The sequence below is a fragment of the Hyperolius riggenbachi genome, chromosome 12 (assembly GCF_040937935.1).
Source record: "Hyperolius riggenbachi isolate aHypRig1 chromosome 12, aHypRig1.pri, whole genome shotgun sequence".
Classification (NCBI taxonomy): domain Eukaryota; kingdom Metazoa; phylum Chordata; class Amphibia; order Anura; family Hyperoliidae; genus Hyperolius; species Hyperolius riggenbachi.
The window spans coordinates 24,871,937-24,896,063 of record NC_090657.1 but is presented as its reverse complement, the minus strand read 5'-3'; the positions used below and the strand labels follow the sequence as shown (position 1 = coordinate 24,896,063).

Genomic DNA, 24,127 nt, shown 5'->3' with positions numbered 1-24,127 from the left:
GGTGTTCCCACCTGCACCCCTACTGAGCTTCTAGCACTGCTGCTGTCTAATAAAATACCCAGAACTGCAAACACAGAGGCCCCAGACACTGCCCTGGTCTGATGGGGGATTCTGGGCAGCTGTAACCCCCCCCCCCCCCCCTGTGCTTGCCTATGACATTACATGGTGTTCCCACCTGCACCCCTACTGAGCTTCTAGCACTGCTGCTGTCTAATAAAATACCCAGAACTGCAAACACAGAGGCCCCAGACACTGCCCTGGTCTGATGTGGGATTCTGGGCAGTGGTAATCCCCCCCCCCCCCTGTGCATGCCTATGACATTACATGGTGTTCCCACCTGCACCCCTACTGAGCTTCTAGCACTGCTGCTGTCTAATAAAATACCCAGAACTGCAAACACAGAGGCCCCAGACATTGCCCTGGTCTGATGGGGGATTCTGGGCAGCTGTAATCCCCCCTTGCGCTTGCCTATGACATTACATGGTGTTCCCACCTGCACCCCTACTGAGCTTCTAGCACTGCTGCTGTCTAATAAAATAACCAGAACTGCAAACACAGAGGCCCCAGACACTGCCCTGGTCTGATGGGGGATTCTGGGCAGCTGTAACCCCCCCCTGTGCATGCCTATGACATTACATGGTGTTCCCACCTGCACCCCTACTGGGCTTCTAGCACTGCTGCTGTCTAATAAAATACCCAGAACTGCAAACACAGAGGCCCCAGATTAACCATTCAACTGTCAAACGTGGGGAGAACAGATTAAATTACAATAAGGTTTTTTTTCATTTTGATTCACTTCTCTCCTACCATCTGCAGTCCTGCATCTCTCTTCCTCCCCCTCACACCCACGGAAATTGAGCAGCATTAAGATTCTAGACACACACACAGCCTTGTGAGCAAACCTCATAACTTTGTGCATACAGTACAATCAGTCCTTCCTGAGAGCCGCCATGCAGTGGCCCCCACTTCTCACCTGCAACAGAATTGGGGCGGGGCATGAGGTAGAGTGGGATGGACTGCACAGACTGGGAGAGCCCGGTGTCCAGTCCCCTCTCGGGGATCTTGTTTAAACTGAAGGTAGAGGCCATGATGTTCTCATCCAACCGGTACAGACTGGAGTCCATGGACTTCTGAGCTTGCTTAATGCACCCCCGAGATCCAAGGTCCTTGTTGCTGTCTGCCCCATACTTGGAACGCTCCACATTTTCTGAGTAGCTGGTCAGGGTGGCTGCAGGCAAAAGAAAGAAGTCAGCATTATGAACAATATATTCTATATCGGTACTCTAACATGTACTGGTTCTCAAAGGGTGCAGAAATAAGAAGCAGCCTCTTCTTGCTGTTGGATGTTACAAGTGCTGCACTGCAGGTTGGAAGCGGAGAATATGCCTTTGTAAATCACCATTCAGGGCATGTGTGGGCCCTGCAGATGGGAATAAGTGGAGCACGTGCCCTGCACACAGCCGCCAGCATGAATTACATGCCAGGATTCTCATCATTGACAAGTTTAGTAAGAAAAATAACGGGCAATGGTGGAATCTGACACATCGATTCATAATCTTCGATCGGGGCGAGGCGGAGAAGAAGACATTGTCATTCCTCTCCCCCTCCACTTCAGCAGCAGAGGCGGCGGCTGGAGAGCCTGATCAATAGAATCTGAAGGCAGTGGCTTCCTTGTAGAGATACATCTGTGGGCAGGAAGGCACAGCTAACAGACATTATACAACCAACCCACGAGAACACTCTGCACGTCGGAGAGCCTGCACTGATAACAGAGACATTACGGGCACCTCTCTATCACCTCCTGCTGAGACAGAGCAGACGGAAGGGATGACTTCACTTCTGACATCTGCCTGACGGACTACATACCTACACAAAGGGGCAGCATCTGGCTGACAGGCTTATCCTGCAGACCATTTCAATAGACAAGTGCTGCTTGGAAATGAGCACTAGCCATCCTTTGTAGCCAGGTGCTGCTTGGGAGTGAGCACTAGCCATCCTTTGTAGCCAGGTGCTGCTTGGGAGCGAGCACTAGCCATCCTTTGTAGCCAGGTGCTGCTTGGGAGTGAGCACTAGCCATCTTTTGTAGCCAGGAGCTGCTTAAGAGCGAGCACTAGCCATCCTTTGTAGCCAGGTGCTGCTTGGGAGCGAGCACTAGCCATCCTTTGTAGCCAGGTGCTGCTTGGGAGCGAGCACTAGCCATCCTTTGTAGCCAGGTGCTGCTTAGGAGTGAGCACTAGCCATCTTTTGTAGCCAGGAGCTGCTTAAGAGCGAGCACTAGCCATCCTTTGTAGCCAGGTGCTGCTTGGGAGCGAGCACTAGCCATCCTTTGTAGCCAGGTGCTGCTTGGGAGCGAGCACTAGCCATCCTTTGTAGCCAGGTGCTGCTTGGGAGCGAGCACTAGCCATCCTTTGTAGCCAGGTGCTGCTTAGGAGCGAGCACTAGCCATCCTTTGTAGCCAGGTGCTGCTTGGGAGCGAGCACTAGCCATCTTTTGTAGCCAGGTGCTGCTTGGGAGCGAGCACTAGCCATCCTTTGTAGCCAGGAGCTGCTTAAGAGCGAGCACTAGCCATCCTTTGTAGCCAGGTGCTGCTTGGGAGCGAGCACTAGCCATCCTTTGTAGCCAGGTGCTGCTTGGGAGCGGGCATTAGCCATCCTTTGTAGCCAGGTGCTGCTTAGGAGCGAGCACTAGCCATCCTTTGTAGCCAGGTGCTGCTTGGGAGCGAGCACTAGCCATCCTTTTGTAGCCAGGTGCTGCTTGGGAGCGAGCACTAGCCATCCTTTGTAGCCAGGAGCTGCTTGGGAGCGAGCACTAGCCATCCTTTGTAGCCAGGTGCTGCTTGGGAGCGAGCACTAGCCATCCTTTTGTAGCCAGGTGCTGCTTGGGAGCGAGCAATAGCCATCCTTTGTAGCCAGGAGCTGCTTGGGAGCGAGCACTAGCCATCCTTTGTAGCCAGGTGCTGCTTGGAAAGCTTACAAGCCATTACTACTTTTCTATAGACGGTATGTACAGTATACTGTGTACACCAGATTACTAGTTCCTACTTCAGATACTGTATAACTAATGCAGCTGTGATGTAAAGCATATCATTATTATCATATACAGAATTTGAGATACAGTTTGCGTTTAAATCAACACAAGAGAGAGATTGTGGCTCCTGTACTCAGAGCCGGGCCGAGGCATAGGCTGGAGAGGCTCCAGCCTCAGGGCGCAGTGTAGGAGGGGACGCAGAATTCATTCAGCTGTCATTCCGAATTGTGTTTGAAGCAGAAAGAAATAAGAAAAGGGGATACATAGCAGTGACTGCAAGTCAGATAACTACATATTAAGGTGTTTGGGAGTTTGTGGGCCCTGTGGCGGCTCTTAGTCTAATAGCAATCAGTGTGTGACGGCTGGGGTGGGAGACATGGAGGGGCGCACTTTGGTGTCTCAGCCTTGGGTGCTGGAGGACCTTGTCCCGGCTCTGCCTGTACTCTGAGAGGTTCCTTGTTAATGATGGAGGGTACATGGTGACAATGGGAAGTGCTCACCCTGGCAGCTGATCCATGTGCACCTTTGCATATAAGAAACATATCAATTTAAATGATAATGATGATAAAGTTCAATAATGATAATGAAGTTTAGAGTCAATAATGATAATAAAGTTTAGAAAAGTACAAATATTTACATAGCTCTGTACATGAAAGAGGGACAAATGAGAAAGAACGAGGGACAAAGGGATTTAGTTCCCAAAGAGGGACCGTCACTCAAAAAAAAGGGAGTTGGGAGCAATATGCATGTACTGTGCAGCAACTTCTAAAGGCCCGTACACACGCCAGACTTAAAGAGAACCTGCACTGAGTAAAATTATTTAAAATAAACACGAGGTGACTTCAAATGAACATTACATAGTTACCTTGCCATCAGTTCCTCTCAGAAGCTCGCCATTTTCTTCTTACAGTGATCCCTTCCAGTTCTGACAACATTTTGTCAGAACTGAAATATATCAGTTGCTGTCAGTTACAGCTGAGAGGAGAACTGATGTGTCCATGTTTCCCTATGGCTCAAGTGGGCGATGTTACAGTTTAACTGTGTGCTGAACAGAAAGCTGTTATGGTGTAATGGCCATTTTCAAAATGGAGGACGGAGAATTCCATTGATCACAGTGGACAAACAGGACGCAGGAGAGGAAAAATAGATTGAGGAGTAGACTACACAGGAGGTAAGTATGACTTGTGTATGTTTATTTTGACTTTTAATTTTCAGTACAGGTTTTCTTTAAGTCGGCCAATAACGAAAACCTCAGCCGATAATCAGGTGTGTGTATGGCAGCCCCCGATCCGCCGGGTGGATCCACTCACCCCAAGCGATGCCGATCCCCTGCAGATCCCATTGTTCACGCAGTTCCCCCACCCACCACGTGACATCACGCCCTCACCACTTGTCCCTCCCTTATTCATTCATTCCCTACACAACTGACACGCACACAAGTGTGCAGCTCGGCTCAGCGATGTTGCCCAAGGGGATCAGGTCTTCGTCCCAACAGGCGACATCTGTCAAAGGTGCGCACGCACGTAAGGCCTCTTACACACTACATGCGATTCCGATTCACAGATTTAAATCGATTTTAACATGCGATTCCGATTTACGATTTTTGCAGTGTGAGATGCATTGTGATGTGTGTGCTGTGACCTGCTGACCCCTAGGATACAGAGACACCCCTGGTGCCACCCTATCATATAATACACAGGCACCGCAAAGGTCAGCCGCTGTAACTAGACTCCATTCTTCTCCAACAATGCACAAAAGAGACAGAATGAAAAAAGGTGGGGAGAATAATTAGGCAAATGAGCTTGATGAATATGCAAACTGGGGCCATGTACACAGAATGAGGGGTTGTGATGAATACAGGTGAAAGGGGAGAGCAGGTAGCAAACTCAAACAACATCAAATGACCTACAGGGGCAAAGTCATCAAAATGACAAGGCAAAATTAATTGCTCTGCTGCACACAGGCGGTGACAGCCAGCTACAGGTGGGAGTAATGAAATGGACAAAACAAACATATATGGGAGCTAGTCTACTTTAGGGGACCCACCGTAAATCCCCATAGAGAATTTAAACTGTGCTGAAAACGGAACGAATCTCCACTTTCAGCTCTTTTAAACCCCCACAAGCCATATATCTATGGAAAGCTGAGAATCTGCTCTACCAAATGATGTTACTTTCGGTGAGTAAAAAGTGAAACTCACCGTGTACAAACCGCCGATTGCGGCTCCGTCGCCCATCTTACATCTCTGCTGCTACTATTTTTCTCCCTCCTCATTGGAGGGATTGTTAGCTGGGGGGCGTGCCAGAGAAAAAAAAAAAAAACCGTGAAATGTAAACTTCTTCTGTTTGGTACAGTTTTAATTTCAGTCGGCCAAACTATTATTTTCTCAGCCCTGAAGGCCGGTAGAGGTGGTAACTTGTGAGTCTTCTAATCCTAGCAATGCCTAGCACTTATTCAGTCTTATTCAGAAGTTGCTGATATTTCCAGGGAGGGAAAGTACAGTCAGTAGCTACTTGTGGGTTTGAGCCTTGTCCGGGGAGAAGGGACAGCAGTTTCTGGCACGCCCCCCAGCTAACAATCCCTCCAATGAGGAGGGAGAAAAATAGGAGCAGTAGAGATGTAAGATGGCCGACGGAGCCGCGATCGGCGGCTCGTACACGGTGAGTTTCACTTTTTGCTCACCGAAAGTAACATCATTTGGTAGAGCAGATTCTCAGCTTTCCATAGATATATGGCTTGTGGGGGTTTAAAAGAGCTGAAAGTGGAGATTCGTTCTGTTTTCAGCCCAGCTCAAATTCTCTATGGGGATTTACGGTGGGTCCCCTAAAGTAGACTAGCTCCCATATATCAACCAGATTATCATTAGTCCTTGAATTTACAGATTGACCTTAGGTAGTCTAATTCTATTTGATAGAATAGTTTATCCATATTATGCACATAAATAAAAAGCATAATACCAGCTGTAACAATTCATAACTCCAATGCTCCTCTGCAATCTCTAACTGCCTGCTCCCTCCCTCCCACCTCTTTCCCAGTTAGTCTAAAGCTTTAAAGAGAAACCATGACCAAAAATTGAACTTCATCCCAATCAGTAGCTGATACCCCCTTTTATATGAGATATCTATTCCTTTTCAGAAACAGACCATCAGGGGGCGCTGTATGAATGATATTGTGGTGAAACCCCTTCCACAGGAAATTCTGAGGACTATTTTCCTGGCATTTTGCTGTCTGTGAACCTCATTGCATTGTGGGAAATAGCGGTTTCCAACTGCCAAAAAAGCAAGCAGCAGCTACTTCCAGTGACATCACCTGCCAGCAGTGAAAATGTCACCATGTGATAAATGTCAGAATGTAAATCAGGGAGAGGAAAGATTTTACAATGGGCAAACACTGACTAAATAATTTATACATAATTATTGTAAAAATGAAACACCTTTTTATTACATTATTTTCACTGGAGTTCCTCTTTAACAGCAGGGAATAAGAGGTGCCCAGACGGGATAAAAATCAGGTATAAAACAATAAAATAGAGAAAGAGGTGGCTTACCTCTCAAATGACACTAGGAAGCAATGTCTTCCCAGGGAGGCAGGCGGCACCTGTTACTGTCTTACTGGTTGTGGACCAACAAACGCAAAGTTTTGTCGGGGTTTCCAGTTCTTGGGCCCCGTGTGTAAGTTTTATTCACTTTTACTTCCTGTTTTTTTATGGCTTATGCTATGTTTTACAAATAAACGGTTTACACTTAGATCTGCCATTTTTTTGCTTGTTTTATATGTATTGGATTTCTGGATGCTATGAATGACTAAAATAAGGAGTGCTGGAAGTTTGGATCCTTTGTTGGTTGTTTCCTAGTTCCTTTAAAGAAAACCTGTAACATCAAAAAGTTCCCCTGGGGGTACTCACCTCGGGAGGGGGAAGCCTCAGGGTCCCAATGACCTCGGGGGTCTCGCTGCAGCCCTCCGAACAGCGGTGATGTAAATATTTACCTTCCCGGCTCCTGCGCAGGCGCTATGGCGGTTCTCGGCTCCGAAATAGGCGGAAATACCCGATAGCCATCGCGACTGCTCTACTGCGCAGGAGCAAGCCTCCGGCGCCTGCGCAGTAGAGCGGACCCAACTGAGAGTGGGCATTTCCGTCTACTTCGGAGCCGAAAGCCGCAACAGCGCCCCTGCTGGAGCCTGGAAAGGTAAATATTTAACAAGGTGACGGATTTGTCGGGCCGCTGTTCCGAGGGCTGCAGCGAGACCCCCGTGGGACTGAGGACAGCGTGGGAAGCCTCATTGGGACCCTAAGGCTTCCGCCTCCCGAGGCGAGTAACCCCCAGGGGAACTTTTTGATGTTACAGTGTCTCTTTAAAACTGAATGCGAGACACACAACCTTATAACGTGGGTTGTCAGCAGCTGGTAAGCACCTTTCAGTCCTCAGGGTAATGGCCTACCACATGAACATATGAATTGGAATTGGTGAAATGTAGCGGAGGGTGAAATATAGGACTCGCCTTATGATCTGCACTGATTTTTTAATATTATTTCTGTGTGGACTTATGGACATTGTCTATTCTCAGCAGTTATCAAATGTTTAGTTCCCCTGGAGCTGATATATTGTGTGCAAAATGTTCTGATTCCGAGTATATCATGGAAAGGGAAATGTAAGCACACTACAGTATTTCTTGCATTTAGACAGTGCAAAGAACACAAATTATATTGTTATTTTGGCCACTTAATTCACAAATTAGATTTGTTGAAAATTTGCAGAAGTTTGAGGACATTTTCTCGAGACTGTCAGAGGCATTCTCACTCATCCTTACTGACCACAAAGAGTTAATGTCTCATTATCAGATAAGAAATTGTGCCCCCCCCCTCCCCAACTTCCTCACATGGGTGGTGATGGGGATTAGAGATGGCCAATAAGAGGCTAAGAATTACAGCTTGTATCGGAGTTTGATGTAGCTTGGAAATGAGGCAATCAAAATGGCCACTAAGTGCATGTGACGGCCCCAGTTCCAACCAGACACAATTTCCATTCAATCTGCCTGCCAGCTGTTATTTCTAGCATGTCATGGACCATTTCATAAGGTATAGAGGAGGAGTTTGGACGACTGATAGACCTGACATCAGCCAAACAGAATCTCTGACGCATGGTGACAGTTTTGCAAATGCCCCAGGGGGGTAATACATGAACAAGGCTGCAAAAACTATTTAATTCACGCAAATAGATTTGAAAACATGGATTTGAAACAGGATCTGCTGTTAACATGCTGCTGTCAGATACCTCAGGACACCGTCAGAGATCTTGTGGTATCCACCCATTGATTGGCAACAGCAACAAACAAACACAGAACATTTATATCGCGCTTTTCTCCTGGGGGATTCAAAGCGCCAGAGCTGCAGCCACTAGGATGCGCTCTATAGGCAGTCGTAGTGTTAGGGAGACTTGCCCAAGGTCTCCTACTGAATAGGTGCTGGCTTACTGAACAGGCAGAGCCGAGATACGAAGCCTGGTCTCCTGTGTCAGAGGCAGAGCCCTTAACCATTACACTATCCAGCCACCTGTTTTTAAAACAAAAACAGCAAGGTTTTTTGTTTTTGTTTTAAAGCGGAAATGTAACATTATATAGATTATATGTAGTAAATTATTCAGGACACCCACTTTTACATTAAATATCCTGGTTTCAGCATCAGAGACATCTCCTATAGCTATATATTGCAGTCTATTTGCATGTAGCCACGCCCTCCCACTGACGCTTACCCTAGGCTGTTTATTATGCAAAACCCTCCCCCAAAACATTTTGGGCAACCAGCTATGTTTTGAACTGGCTTTAGAACTCTCAGTGATGGATATTCCGCAGAGATCACTTGCCAGTAACAAAGATGTTGCCACTTGATACATTTTAGAAAGCAAATCAAGGAGAGGAATGTTTTTTACTATGGGCAAACACTGACTCATTTATAAGTTAACAATGTACAGCAATAAGCAATTTCATTCATCATTATATTTTGGTTACAGTTCCTCCTTAATGATTTGGCTGATCATTGTATGTAAAAGTGACATGCAACAAAATTCTCATGTGGTAAAAGAAGGCAAAAACGTAAACACATGGAAAAGGAAACTAAAATCTATGTACATATACGATAGGCAACACTCTGAAGAGAAGCTAGTCAATTATCACTTAGCACTTTTATTCCATCAAAATGTGTGAGCCGAAACCTTGAGCAAAGTGTCGCAGAAGATGCTGCATTTTTCCACAGGAATGCGCAGATTTCAGAAAGAGGAATATCCGAACAGATAATTATCTGGAAATCTGGCCCAAGGAAAGGGATTAACATGCCCAGTGTGAGTGCATCAGCAGCTCAGAACGGGTTAACAGCTTCTGTCACTAAGCTTTCAGGACTGGAGGGGATTAACGAATGTTTGTATCCATAACTGGGCATAATATTAGCGGCTTAGATTTCCAGGATCAGAGAAAAGATACCTTAAAACAAAAAGGTATCGACATGTATGGGAGTGCTGCTCAAGTAGTACATAGCACACCAATGTTTCATCGGCTTTGCAGCAGCTTCTGGAACGCAAATCATTAGTCGGAAGTATGTGCTTGAGCCAGAAAGCAATCGCTGCCCTTAGGGGTTAAATTAAACAAGGTTACTGAGACAGGTAAATAAAAGAACTGACACTACTTGCAAAGCCTGCTCTGTGTACCTGTTACAGGAAGGGGTTAATGTAAGGACACTACACCTGTGGCAGAGGCGAATCAATCAGAGTGAAGATCTCTCTCCGGGAGGGAAAAGATTGATTTCTGCATTACAGGCGTCAGACTGGGTAGTTTTTAGCCAAGGCTTGGTGGGGCTATTCAGCACTGAGAGAGATAGGATGAATGCTGGAAGACTGTTAATGTGCAGAGAAGATATGATAGCAAGGGATTGAGGTCAGCGGGAGGGCTGATGAATAATAAGAAGTGCATGAGGCTTGCAGACGGAGAAGCTCTGTATAAACAGGATGGACTCTGCAGATACGTAACACTGTATAAACATGAGGAACATTTTATAACCCACAGCATGAGGGTAAGAGGTGGGGGGGGGGGGGGGGGGGGGCAACAGCAATCAGTACACAGCAGGAAAAATACAGAGACAAGGCAGTATCACTGTATATATACAGGTCTCAAACTGACAGAGATCGATACAAGAAATCTCTGATATACAAAGAAAAGCATGAGTAGCTTGGTAGGAAGAGGTCCCGGCCCAGATGGGTACCGCCAGTCTGCAAAGAAAGTGATCATACTAACGTTCCTAACATGATCAAGAAAGAAGACTCTTCTTAATGTACGTTATTGCTCAGCCAAATCTATACAAATGAAATGATAATTCTTTGTCCATCTGTAAGCAGTGCGCCTACTCACCAATAATGCCGCTGTCCCTGCTCTCCAGGGTGGAGGTGGGGCTGCAGTCCTTGGTGGGGACACTTGTATTGGGTGGAGGAAGGGTGGAGCATGGGCTGCTGGCGGGAGGAGAAGCTGTACTGCTGGTCAAGGTGGAGCAGGGACTGATCCTCTGGGTCACCGCAGAGCCCTGGTGGAGAAGAAAGGGTGAGACAACGTTCTACAGAACATAGCAAACTTAGAAAAGAAACAAAAAGTTCTATCATTGTCTATTTGGATGAAAGGCCAAAAAGGTTTATTTCTAATGAGCAAAACTGTGAGCATCTTCAGCAACAACAGATGTGCACTGCTCAAGGTTCTCCTTTGGATTCCATTATAGTCCTCCCAGAGGGCTGGTGCACACCGAGCGGCTTTTTGGGCGTTTTCAGATCCGCTTGCGGCTGCGGATCTGCTTGGTCAATGTATCTCAATGGGGTGGTGCACACCAGAGCGGCAGGCGTTTTGCAGAAACGAAAAATGCCTGGGTGAGGCATTTTTTGGATTGCGGATGCGTTTCTGCCTCAATGTTAAGTATAGGAAAAACGCAAACCGCTCTGAAAAACGGCACTTCAGAGCGGTTTTGCAGGCGTTTTTGTTACAGAAGCTGTTCAGTAACAGCTTTACTGTAACAATATATGAAATCTACTATACTGAAAACCGCAGCAGCAATCCGCAAAACGCTAGCAAAACGCCTCATAAAAATAAAAAAAAGCGTTTAAAAATCTGCTAGCGTTTTGCGGATCTGCTAGCGGGTTTTGGTGTGCACCAGCCCTAACAGTGCATTCACATTTTTGAAAATGCCCTGCTACAAAAATTATGCAAATTGCATATGGTTCAGTGTAAATAAATAAATGGGAGTGGTCATTTGCAGAGCCACAAATTCTCTTGGAACGTACAGAAAAATATAGAAAAACGTGTGCCTTTTTCCAGGCTGTTTAGGTGGGAATAAGCACTATGCTGGTGATGAAGAAACATTGGAAAATGTTAGTACGGGATGACACGTTTCTTCTACACCAAACAACACTAAACTCACCTGATTCTCTTCCTGCCCCTCCATACCGTACTGCGGACTGGCAGCTTGGACCTCGTTGACTTTTTCTCCCAGGAGGAAGCCCAGTCGGGTCATGAGGGTGTTGGCAGCCTCATCAACAGATGGAGGAGGGCCCAGTACAGACTCCTCTTCCCCTAATAAATAAAACAAGACGATCAGCTACTACCACCATAAACTTTCAAAGAGCTGCTGAAAATGAACACTATTGCATTAATAAAAATTTGTTTTTTTTCTAAATGGTCCATCCTTATTTAATGCAGATGGACTAGGCAGCAAATGGATAAGCATGGAGAACTTAGGCTTTTGACATATTAATATAATTGAGAGATTGGTGTAATTAGCCCATCTACCTTTTAAAAGTAATGTATTTTTAGGTGCAGAAAACGTATGCCCATCAGCTGGATTGGAGGAGACGCTGAAAGCTCAACAATACTTAGTATTTAACCTGCACTGAACATTAAATATAAAGTACCGCCAAGCTTGAGAACATTCTTCAATCCTAGCTCGATAGAATTGATGGAGCTTGTGGAGTGGAACCACAAGAGGATTCAGTGCCAGTAAACCGAAGCGGCCGATCTATGTCTAGGACAGTGACCGTGGAGAGGTTTTTACTCCTATAAGTAGTCTGCTATTATTCACAGAGGACAAAGCAGACAAAGCATGCTTTGAGTTACTGATACGTAAAAGACATACTGCACAAAAGTGCAATAAGGCCTCTTTCACAGTGCGACGTTAAAGGGAACCTTAACTGAGAGTGATATGGATGTTTCCTGTTAAACAATACCAGTTGCCTGGCAGTCCAGCTGATCTTTGTGACTGCAATAGTGGCTGAATCACACCCTGAAACAAGCATGCAGCTAATCCAGTCTGACTTCAGTCAGAGCACCTGATCTGCATGCTTGATTCAGGCAACTGGTATTATTTTAAAAGGAAAAATCCATATCCTTCTCAGTTTAGGTTCCCTTTAAAGTCGCACGTTAGAAAATTTTATAACGCAGAGTAATGCACAGCAATACAAAGTCTGTGCGACATTCACAAATTCACAGTGCACACATTGCGTTGTGTGTAATATGTAGCAATAATTAGAAAGTGCTGCATGCTGTGCGTTTAGCAATACATTTGCTGCGTTATGTGTGTTGCACATGCTCAGTAAGGTTTTTTTTTTTTTTTTTTTTTTAAACTCAGCTCGGGCTATGCCGCGCAGGAGGATTTCTCAGGCCCTGCTGGGCCGATTTGCAATTTTTTTTTTATTACACGCAGCTAGCACTTTGCTAGCTGCGTGTACTGCCCGATCGCAGCCGCTAACAGCCACGCTGCCCCCCGACCCCATGCGCAGCCTGGCCAATCATTACCAGGCAGCGCTGAGGGGTGGATCGGGACTCCCTTTGACGTCACGACGTCGGTGACATCATCCTGCCCGTCGCCATGGCGACGGGGGAAGCCCTAATGGAAATCCCATTCAGAATGGGATTTCGCGACCGGAGGGTGGGGGGATGCCGCAGCTCAGCAGCTGTCATGTAGCTAGCAGTAGGCTAGCTACAAGATTTAAAAAAAAAAATAAAAAAATTGTGCTGCGCTGCCCCCTGGCGGTTTTAATTGACCGTCAGGAGGGTTAAAGGTCTGATCCACTATGACAGTAATTATTGCTGCGTGTCGCCAAACATCATTCGAGTACCTGTGCGCCTGTACCCACACCGTAAGAACACTGAAACGATCGGTCGTTGCTCAAAAAATTGTCGGTCATCAAAAAAATAATTGGGAAAAAATAGTGGGTATATCTGTTCATTTTTGTTTTGATTATAGGGGCATGTCAGGACTGCATATACTATCACTACTACTAGTTTCTCCATTGACTTTTTCAACAACTACATTAAGAATTGTGTGACTTTATTGAATGCTAATTTGAAATAAACATTTACCAGTACCCTCAACCTTCTCCATTGTAGAGACTCTTATTAAAAAAAAGTCAGAGAAATTATCTCTGGTTACTCATATATTTAGGTCCAACAGTCATAAATTCTGTTTTAAAGGGAACCTTAATACTATCACTACTACCAGTTTCTCCATTGACTTTCTCAACAACTACATTAAGAATTGTGTGACTTTATTGAATGCTAATTTGAAATAAACATTTACCAGTACCCTCAACCTCCTCCTTTGTAGAGACTCTTATTAAAAAAAGTCAGAGAAATTATCTCTGGTTACTCATATATTTAGGTCCAACAGTCATAAATTCTGTTTTAAAGGGAACCTTAAAGAGTTTCACTTACCTGGGGCTATTACCAGCCCCCTGCAGCAGTCCTGTGCCCTCGGAGCTGCTCTGGAATCCTCCGGTCCCCCGCTGTCACTTAGTTTCATTTTTGACGACTCACCAGTCGGCCGGCCGCTCACCATGCGTATTATTGGACGCATTCCCCACTGCAATTAGCACTGTTGCGGACTGCAACGCATACAAAAATACGCGTTGCCTCATATCTATGCGTGCGGAATGCGGAAACGCGTATTTTTGTATGCATTGCGTTCCACAACAGCGCTAATTGCAGTAGGGAATGCGTCCAATAATACTTATGACGGCCGGCCGACTGGTGAGTCGTCAAAAACGAAACTAAGTGACAGTGGGGGACCGGAGGATTCCAGAGCGGCTCCGAGGGCACAGGACTGCTGCAGGGGGCTGGTAATAGCCCCAGGTAAGTGAAACTCTTTACCCCCCGTTCAGTTAAGGTTCCCTTTAAGGTCCGATAGTGCACATTCAACATTCATTGCAAAAGGTTTACCAGTGGGTAGTACCATACATGCAGCTCAAACCCAACTGCTCCAGTATCTGTGATTTCATAAGACAAGAAGATGATCTTAAAGTGAACCACCAGACTAAAAATCGAGTCAGCAGCACTGAAAAGGCTTGGTGTTTCTTTAACAGTTTCCCGGCATCAGAACTTTGTTTCTCTTATACAAGCCTCATTTTTAGCTGCACAGAAGAAAACTGCCCGGGCATTTTTCTCCTGATGCTGTGCAAAGCATGATGGGATTTCTAATGATGTTGCTCTCGTTCTCCTGTTTTGGTGCAAATTTTTTTTTCTTACATTTTGAATTTGACATTTGAAGCCTAGCGTGTGCAGCTGGGAGGGGTTGTTAGGACACAGGACAGTTGGAACTGTCTCCTGCTCCTTGTCACCTCCTTTCAACCAAAAAGATGGCTGCCCCATGACAAAGATGGCAGCCCCCATGAATCACAAACATTTGCCTGTTCTTTTAAAACCGGGTGAGTAAGAGATTATATTACCTATCTATTCTAATTAACATAACTAATGTAACTTGATGACAGTATGTTTGTTTAGGCTGAAGTTCCCCTTTAAGACTCGTACACAAGTCCAGCAAAAGCAAATGACCAATTCCACGACATGACCAACCACACCACCCAACGATTGCACGATTTGTATTTCCTGCGCACCCACCAACTGAATGAAAAACTCATTTGTATACTACACACTGTGGCCAACTGCACGATATCAGCTTAACAGTCATGTGAGTCGATTTGCTGGTTGGAATGGGCAAACTGCCTGTTAACAGTCGCTCATCTAGTCGTTTGACACGCATTCACGTGCCCTTCTAACGTCCAACAGAGCAAGTTTGGACGGGAGTTGGGTGGAAAATTTGCACGTGTGTATGAGCCTTTAGGGTTTTGTCTTGTAGGAAGAGGATATAGAAAACCTCCAGAAATCCTATACATTTGCCCCCAATAAGATTACCACCACAGAAGGTTTACTGCATTTTTCACCACATTCTGTAAACACAATAAGATTAGTAAAATTTAGTGTACATACTAAAAAAATACTCAATGATGAATCACTTTCCATTGTCTTCAGAATTGCTCTTTGATTACTTTCAGCTGAAACCTTTTCATATGTGACCTGTCACTACTGAGGATGAAAGGAAGTGTCCACTGTAAATTCCATGGTGCTATCTAGTGTGGTAATTGTAATGGTTGTATGTTTATGAAGCTGGGTTTCTCTGCGGTATCCCCAGGGGGTGATAATATCACTAAGGAAAAACATTAACTGCAATAAACACATGTGGTCTAACCATCTTCCATGTGTAAACAATTTTACGTGCATAAGACACGCAGGACCTCAAAACAAGGATTTGTGAGCATCTGTAGGACATTAAGAGGAGTACGGTATATAGACATATCCAGTTGCTAGACACTTCAATGCTGAATATAGGGGGTGATTCATCTCTCCTTAAGGTCTACGGCTTAGACCAAAGCCACAATTACATCCGGGAGTAGTATTGATAAAAACTAAATGCTAAGCTAGGAATACAAATGGATTTATAACTTGAAAATTCAGAATTTCCATGTTTCCACAAGCACCATAGTTTCATTATTTTTAGAAAAAAAAAATGGAAAATGTAGTTTACACACGTTTAGAATATTTTTGCATGAATCAGTCATCTTATTTCTGTAAATCAGAAACGTGAGACTGCAGGCTTTTTTTGGGGGGAGGGGGTTACTGTTGGGCGTTAGTTTTTAGACACCAGTAAAGGCCAGCGTAGATGTGGTTTTATAGCTATCAATATATATAGATTTGTAGCAATTTCCCTGGCTGTACCTCCAAGATATCAGAATTGAGCTGCCCTATACAACCCCAGGGATCAACCTTATGAATCCAGTCTAGTGTGGGCTGGTGTGGTGGCATGTGGGACTTACGGTAAATTACAAATTCCATAAAAAAACCTATTTATAGATATTTCCAGATATGCTAATAATTGCTTCTTAAAAGGGACTCAGATGAAAAAAAGTATAATAAATGTATGCATACCTGGGGCTTCCTCCAGCCCTCTCAGCATGGATCCCTTCCATGCCGCCGTTCTCCGCTGCCTCTATTGCCGGTACCGGGTCTCGTCCCTTCTGCCGGACGCGGCCAGTTGTACACATGCGCAGGGACTCCCTCGGTCTTGCCGGCGCCTGCTTTATACACGCGCCTGTACAATACAGAGGGAGCGCACTGTGCTTGTGTCAACTGGCCGAAATGACGGGACCTGGTACCGGCGATAGAGGACGGGGGCGTGGGCACGATCCATGCTGATGGGGCTGGAGTAAGCCCCAGGTATGCATACATTTACTATACTTTTCGTCTCCTAGTCTCTTTAAGTTCTAAACACGATACTAGTACCTCTGGGGTACTTGGGTTGGATAAAGATGGTATTTGATCAGCCTGTTAGTGATTTTTGGAATTTAAAGAAAAATATAAATCATATAATACATATTTCCGTTAATTAAAATCACGAGGGAATGTTTGAAAATACGAAGTACACCTAGATATGCCAAAGGTACTTGAGATGATATCCCAATAGGAGAGTACATGGCAAATGCTGTATTTTATTAAGGGGTGCATTCTGTAATAATGTTGAGAAACAATGAATCACATCACATGCTTTTCTGTTACTATTACGAAAAGTTTTTAAAAGAAATTCAAAATGCATTATTATATGTATAAAATGTTCATTTGTTCCAATGTAAAATGCACTATAAATGATTTCTCTTCTATGTTGCTGTCACAAACCGTAGGTAGTAAAATTGTGACAGATCTGACAGGTTTTGGACAGGTTTATCATCTCATGGGGGATTCTAAGGGTTTTCCTTATTTTTAAAAGCGTTAACTGAACCGCTGTTGCTCGATCCAAATACCAAAATAGTAAGCATGCGAGTAGGTAGGCTGGCCCACATGTTTGTATCGATTCTTTCCATAGTGATTTTGCAAAGTAAAAATGATTTGTTGAAAAACCCCCATGAGGCTATAAACTAGTCCAAAACATGTGGAGTCTGTATGCAATAGCAACATTTTATTTATTTATTTATTTTGCGATAGTTGTGCTTTAAGCAGCCATGTCATCCAAAATTTCAGCAATATGTCCTCAAATAATAAAATTAGGCAGCCATGTGCACCAAGATACCATAATCACAGATATGCAGCTGTGTGACCCTAGACATCAGAATAAAGCAGCTGTGACAATCCCATAGGTCAGATGAGCAACAATGCCACGCTATGTTCAAAAGTAAGTATCTGTTTTGCTTCCGATATCAGACCGCCAATCATGTGCTTGAAGGTATTAGGAATTAAAAAGCCAGGTCAATCCAAGGCATCAGAATGAAGCAGTCTGCTAACACTAAAGCAACTATGATTCGCATTCTGAAATCTACTGTTCTGAAAGAAAATAGAGTACCAAAGAAACCTCATTCATCAAAAATAGAAAAGACAAGATGTTCCACCAAATCATGGTTAATGATAAGGAAAGGTAATATCAAAATACATTTTTTGTGGAGAGACCTGAAGCAGGCATTTCAAATGAGGACGCACCCCTACGTCTTTGAAGTTGCTGTGTAATGGTGTCCACTAATAATACAATCTTTTTTTTATACAATCTTACTACTTCTGTGTAATATGAGGGACTAACTATCCATTCAAAGTATATGCACTCAACTTACCTTTCAACTACATCATTAGGTAGGATTGCACACAAAAAAAAAAGGATTGCATCATTAGTGGCCAGCATAAGGAAGAATGAGTTTAAAGCCTGGTCTACACGGAGCGATCCGGCGGCTCGATAAGCCGCATCCCCGTGCGAACTCGCTGCGTCCCAGCGTGCGTCGGATTCGATACCCCCTCGTCCCCGCCGGCGCCGCTTATCTTCCACTCGATTCCCCGCTATTGTCCACTCGCGGGGAATAGGCCGCGGCGAGATCGGAACTGTCGGATCTTATCAATGCGGCTCGATTGACAAGACACATCGTGCCATGTAGAACCGGCTTTATACCCTCCAAGCCAACAGTCACTGCACATTTGATTGCAGTTCCTACTGTCAGGGGCACTAGCTAAAGAAAGTAAATGTCACACATAAGAAATGTAATGTTGGATCATTTTACTCAGTAATTAAAACAAGTAATTGTACTGTTTTGTCTTCCTTTTCTTAACCACTTGAGGACCGCAGTGTTAAACCCCCTAAAGACCAGGCCATTTTTTGTTAAATAGGCCACTGCAGCTTTAAAGAGACACTAAAGGGGGAAAAATGATGCTATTATGATTTGTATGTGTAGTACAGCTAAGAAATAAAACATTAAGATCAGATACATCAGTCTAATTGTTTACAGTACAGGAAGAGTTAAAAAAACTCCAGTTGTTATCTCTATGCAAAAAAGCCATTAGCTCTACACTTTCAAAGTTGTGGAGAGGGCTGTCTTCTGACTTTTATCATCTCAAGTGTTAGTGAACAAATTTCTTTTTCTCTGCCAGAGGAGAGGTCATTACTTCACAGACTGCTCTGAAAGAATCATTTTGAATGCTGAGGGTTGTGTAATCTGCCCATTATTATAGAATGATGCAATGTAAGAAAAAATACTATATACCTGAAAATAAAAATATGAGAATATTTTCTTTGCTGCTAATCTTCTAGTAATTATTCATAGTACACAACCAATTCATTATATCACACACACCGCACAACTCAGCACACAAGTGATCCCCCCCCCCCCTTTTCTCCCCATCAATAGAGATCTCTGTTGGTGGGGTCTGATCGCCCCCCAGGTGTTTTTTTTGTTTGTTTTTTTAATAAATATTTCATTATTTTAATAATATTTTTTACATTTTTTTTATCATCCCCGCCAGCCGATCACCTACATAGCAACAGAAGGGACAATGTCCCCAGTACAGCGCTGCTGCAGATCGCATCGCTGTACCAGATACAAAGACGGAGGTTTCGCCGTCTAACAGTCTCCCGAGCACGATCTCCTGCAGTAACCAGCCCCAGGACTTGACGCCAATTGGCATTAGGTGGTCCTGGGGCTGCCGCCGCGGTCACACTCCTTGGCGTGGCACAGTTTTTACGTAGTTAATGTGGGTTCTTATTCAGTTTTAGGACTTGCATACAAGTCAGTTTTAGCTCATATTTATGCAATAAATAAATAAAAAAAGATAGACATGACACACACACATTGGCGCACACACACACACACACACACACACACACACACACACACACACACACACACACACACACACACCTGGCTCTTCAGATCCAATGTCAGCAGTGTCATTATGCTAGAAGCCAAGTGCTGATGATCTTGTGAGAAACTCCAGTTCCAATGGCAGGGAACAGATCAATAGACATTACGAAGCTTTAGAGAGAATGATGTGTGTACACGTGAAATCGTGGAGCTGCAAGGCAGAGCAGACCCAGCCTCACCTTCCTCTGACACTCGGCCTAAGCTGGATGCCACATTATGCTGGATGACTCAATCCTGCAGCAGATGCAGCCTCAGTGTCTGGTGGATGTAGGAGAAGGTTGGATATCACGGGATGCTACCATTGACAGCCCCCCTTTATAACCTGTGGAACACAATGCTGGACTTCACAACGGTGACTTTCCAAGCACGTGTCAGCAGCCTGCGAAGTATGAATACCAAATGGTAGCGGGGGTCCTTGCAGTCTTTATATCTATAGCAGCACAGCAAGAAACATACATCTTTTATCTCTGCACAATTGTGGTAATAATGGAGATGTCTCTTAGATACTGCTATCCACCTGCTTTAAAAGCAATCAACTGCTGGGTGTTGTCAGTCTAGCAGAAGCTACCTCATGCAGGCCATGCTTCTGGGTTCACCGCTGGTTGGTTGCTATAGAAACTCTGCATATTTTATGCTGATTCACTTTGCAAGCTGTCAGTGAGTTGCCTGTCGGGGGTTTGGCATGTAGGAGGGGGTAGGAGGGATGGGAAGAGGGGAGGGGGATGGGCTGGAACGCATTCGTGCCAATATCACATCCCTTCAAGGTGATAGATGGCCTCCAAACCTTTTGACGAGTAAATAGGAGGATTTATAGGTTACATCCACAGTACATGACAACGTACAATTCACAGACGATTTAGTTAAATGATGACTCTGCCAGCACCGGAGCAAATAGCTGCCACTGCTGAACTGTTCCTATAGCTGTGAATGCTATGGCAGTTATCCTGCTCCTGGATTCACTGTCTAGTGCAGGGCAAAGAATGAATTCGGCCCGCGGGCGTTATAAAGGCGGCACACCGCTAGTGGGCAGAATTCTTTTCCCTACATCCTCTCCCTCCTGGCATCCTGTTAAAGTTGTGTGTAGCACGCAGCAACATAAAGAACTCACTCGTTCCAGCGGTGATCTCCACGGCAACATCTGTCATGTGACATGCCGTCATTATGTACAGTGTCACATGACGCCACCATCGCCATAGAGATTGCCACTTGAATTAGCGATTGGGTGAGTTTTAAAATCGAACTCTGTCTGGAGGGAGGGGGAGCGAGCAAGCGAGGGAGGGCGGGAGAGAAAGTTGCAGCAGGCCGCATTCTAGAGGAATGCAGCCCGATCCTGCAAAAGTTTGCCCACCCCTGGTCAGTAACTGACCTAAAGTGTAGGTGAAATCTGAACCTCCATGTTACATTACTGTTCCATGACGGTAAGGCAGGGTTCACAATTACAATGTGCATGCATTTTGGTAATGTGCAAAAAAAGTGTTCACTGCATATCTAATTAAAAAAAAAAAATCTATGGAAAATTGCATGTCCCAATTTTCGCATCAGGGTTCGAATCCCAGGTCAAGCCAGCATGTAAAACATTAAGGAGTGTTTGGGCAAGGCTCCTCAATGATCCTGGTGACCCATAAGAAGCCCTAAGTGGCTGCAGCCCTGAAGGATTTTGAGTCCGCCAGGAGAAAAATACAATATAAATGTTTTGTGTCTTGTATGGTCTATGATCTTCTGGTGCCACAGAAAGAGGAGTAGTGTAGACTGAATTGCCAGGTTTAGGGAAGTGCAAAGATCAATGTGAATTTTCATGTACAGTTAGTGGCTTACATGAGTATTAGCATTATTAATGGATTAAAACTTCTTTTTAGGAGTAGTTGAAATAGTTAAAATAGGGCTCAATTAAAGATGGTGTTAGGTTTAAGTACTAAAAGAATAAAGAAAAGGGTTAGGCTCAGTTCCCATCTGCAGCACGTTTTGGCCAATCGGATTGGAAAGTTTAGTGTCTGCTTCGTTTGCATGCTTCGTTTGTGGGCGGATGCGTGGCACCATGACCATCCGCTCATCCGGAAAAACGTAGCCAGCCTAGGACAAGGTTGCAGAGAAATCCCTTTTTTTAAGCGAGTGGTTCCTATTTTTAACGTTTTTGCAGCAAGTGGAAGCCTTTTGGTTTATATTAGGAACCTATAAAGAGACGTTAAGCATCTCTCCAAGCCAGTCAAACTCTGTCAAGGGACAAATACTGTATACTCACCTCCTTGACAATTTTCCTGCTGGCAGGTCCTTTGATGCACTAACCTACAGTAATGAGAGCCATGATATCCTGTGTACACGTTGTAGCCGCAGACTTTGTTTCCAGACACTGCAGAGCTAAATGGGGAGTGGAAACTGCGGCATGATTTGAACACACTGAACAATACAGCGGTCAGTGTTGGGGGGCACAACTGTAAAGGACCTGCCAAAATAAAATTAGCCAGGGAGAAGGCTTGTGTGATTTTGTTTTCTGATTGATTTTAAATTAGACCCACTTTGAGGGTTAGTATATAAAGAATATTTTTTGGTGTAAGAACAGTATCCACATAGCAGTGAAAGTCAGTGATAAGCTGATTTGGGTGTGAGGGCCCGTTTCCACTTGTGCGGTGGGAAATGCTGCGGAAAAAAAAAAAATCACATGCGGATGTGAATTTCGCATGCGGTTGTATGCAAATTTTCATGCAAATTCGCATGGATGACCATGTATGCGAATTTAAACATGACAGTGCATGTGTGCTTTTTCATTGTTTCTATGCGAAATCGTATGCGAATTCGCATGAAAATTTGCATACCAAAACTGCATGCGAATTTTCTAATAAATACATTGTATGCAATTCGCATATCGGTGTGCGGTATGCGAATTCTGATGGCTCTGCCATGCAGATTTTTTCTGCACAGAAAAACGCTCAGAAATCCTGACAAGTGGAAACAGTCCCATCCACTTGTATTGTCTATGCGAATTCGCGATAGTGAAAACGGGCCCTGAAAGATATAGGACTTGGAAAGGAAACTCAAATGCCATCAGGAAACTATTAAATCTTCAGCAAAACAAAAAAATGAAAAATCTGAAATCTTATGGTGTCAAAAATCATACAGGACCCAAGCCACCCATTTTCATAATGACATATTTACTATAGAGGAGTCTTCTGAAGTAGAAGAATGTACCATTCATCTGATCTCAGCAATGACACAAGTCTCCCTCTACCCCTTTAAGCCCCATCTACACGATATGATTCTTTGTACGATTCAATTACGATTCTATTTACGATCCGATTAAATCCGACATGTCCGATTGGGATTCGATTCCATGCAATTCGATTTGCCATTGTTTTGCAATAGCAAATCGAATTGAATCGAATCGAATCCTGTTAGGAAATGTCGGATTTAATCAGATCGTAAATAGAATCGTAATTGAATTGTACAAAGAATCGTATCGTGTAGATGGGGCTTAAGATGTGCTCTATCTCCCTGTGGGTATTGTCAGCTCATCTTGAGCCAAGCAGGTTGAGCCCTCCTATGCACAGCCCGAAAAGCTGAGCGCAGACATCAAGCATGAATCGGGTAACTTCTCACATAGGGAACATGCTAATATAACCTAACCTGTCTGGTGAAATAATAAACCTTCAATCAGTTGGACAAGTCAAAATGTGTCATCAAGCCAAAACTATCAAGGTTGAGTGAAGATCATCACTCCCAAGAGACATCTATACATTGTGATATTCTTTTCTGGGACTGTAATTTTTGTGCATGCGTTAGTAATACACTTGCACTTTTCAGTTTTAATTCCCAGTTCAATCTGCTTGACTGCAAAGAATGTATTGTGTTTGTCTTTGATTGTACAGGTGGGAAAATATAAACATAGGATTGTTGGAAGTTAAAACAAAAATGGAGCACCCATATAAAAGGAGAGCACACATGTAATCAGTGTGGGTTTCTTGTGAGGAGATTAAGGAGAGGTGATCTTCAAAGATTTAGAGAAATGTACTCTGAACTGACATCAGGTCCTCTGTGGAGAACCATGACGTAGATGCCACCTTTCCTTGCAATGTCAAAGGGAAATTAGCATTTTCCAGGAAGTTGCAAGTATTCCTGGGAATTTGACCCCAAAATCGCACCCAACATCACAATGGAAAATTCTCCATTGCGTTTTTCATGTGATTTTATTGACCTGACATACGGAAACACAGGAAAAGTGCAACAGGCACTGCCATTACGTTTTGATGAAAATCGCAATGCATCAGATTGTAAGCCTTTGGCAGGGTCCTCCCTTCCCTAGTGTATTCTATAAGATCGTGTGCTCCTTCCCTATGACCGCCTCGTACTTGTATTACTGGAACTACCTAACCAGCCCAAATCACATGATCGTGTACCCTCTTCCCTTCCCTAGTGTGTTCTACATTATTGTGTGCTCCTTTCCTATGACCTCCTCGTACTTGTATTACTGGAACTACCTAACCAGGCCAAATCACATGATCATGTATCGTGTGCCCTCTCCCTTCCCTAGTGTAATCTACATGATTGTGTGCTCCTTTCCTATGACCGCCTCGTACTTGTATTAC

The 24,127-nt window shown here is 44.3% G+C and overlaps 1 protein-coding gene across 11 annotated transcripts in view; it reads right to left on the bottom strand.

Moving 5' to 3' along the window:
* TANC2 (tetratricopeptide repeat, ankyrin repeat and coiled-coil containing 2) overlaps window positions 1-24,127 on the bottom strand; it is an 897,702-nt gene that overhangs the window by 84,450 nt on the left and 789,125 nt on the right. For all 11 annotated transcript variants that reach the window (XM_068263005.1, XM_068263006.1, XM_068263004.1 and 8 more), the window contains 3 exons: window positions 11,474-11,625; window positions 10,423-10,591; window positions 974-1,228 (listed from right to left, as the gene is read on the bottom strand). In XM_068263005.1, coding sequence (XP_068119106.1) covers window positions 974-1,228; window positions 10,423-10,591; window positions 11,474-11,625 — 576 coding nt within the window. The remainder of the gene's footprint in view (window positions 1-973; window positions 1,229-10,422; window positions 10,592-11,473; window positions 11,626-24,127) is intronic.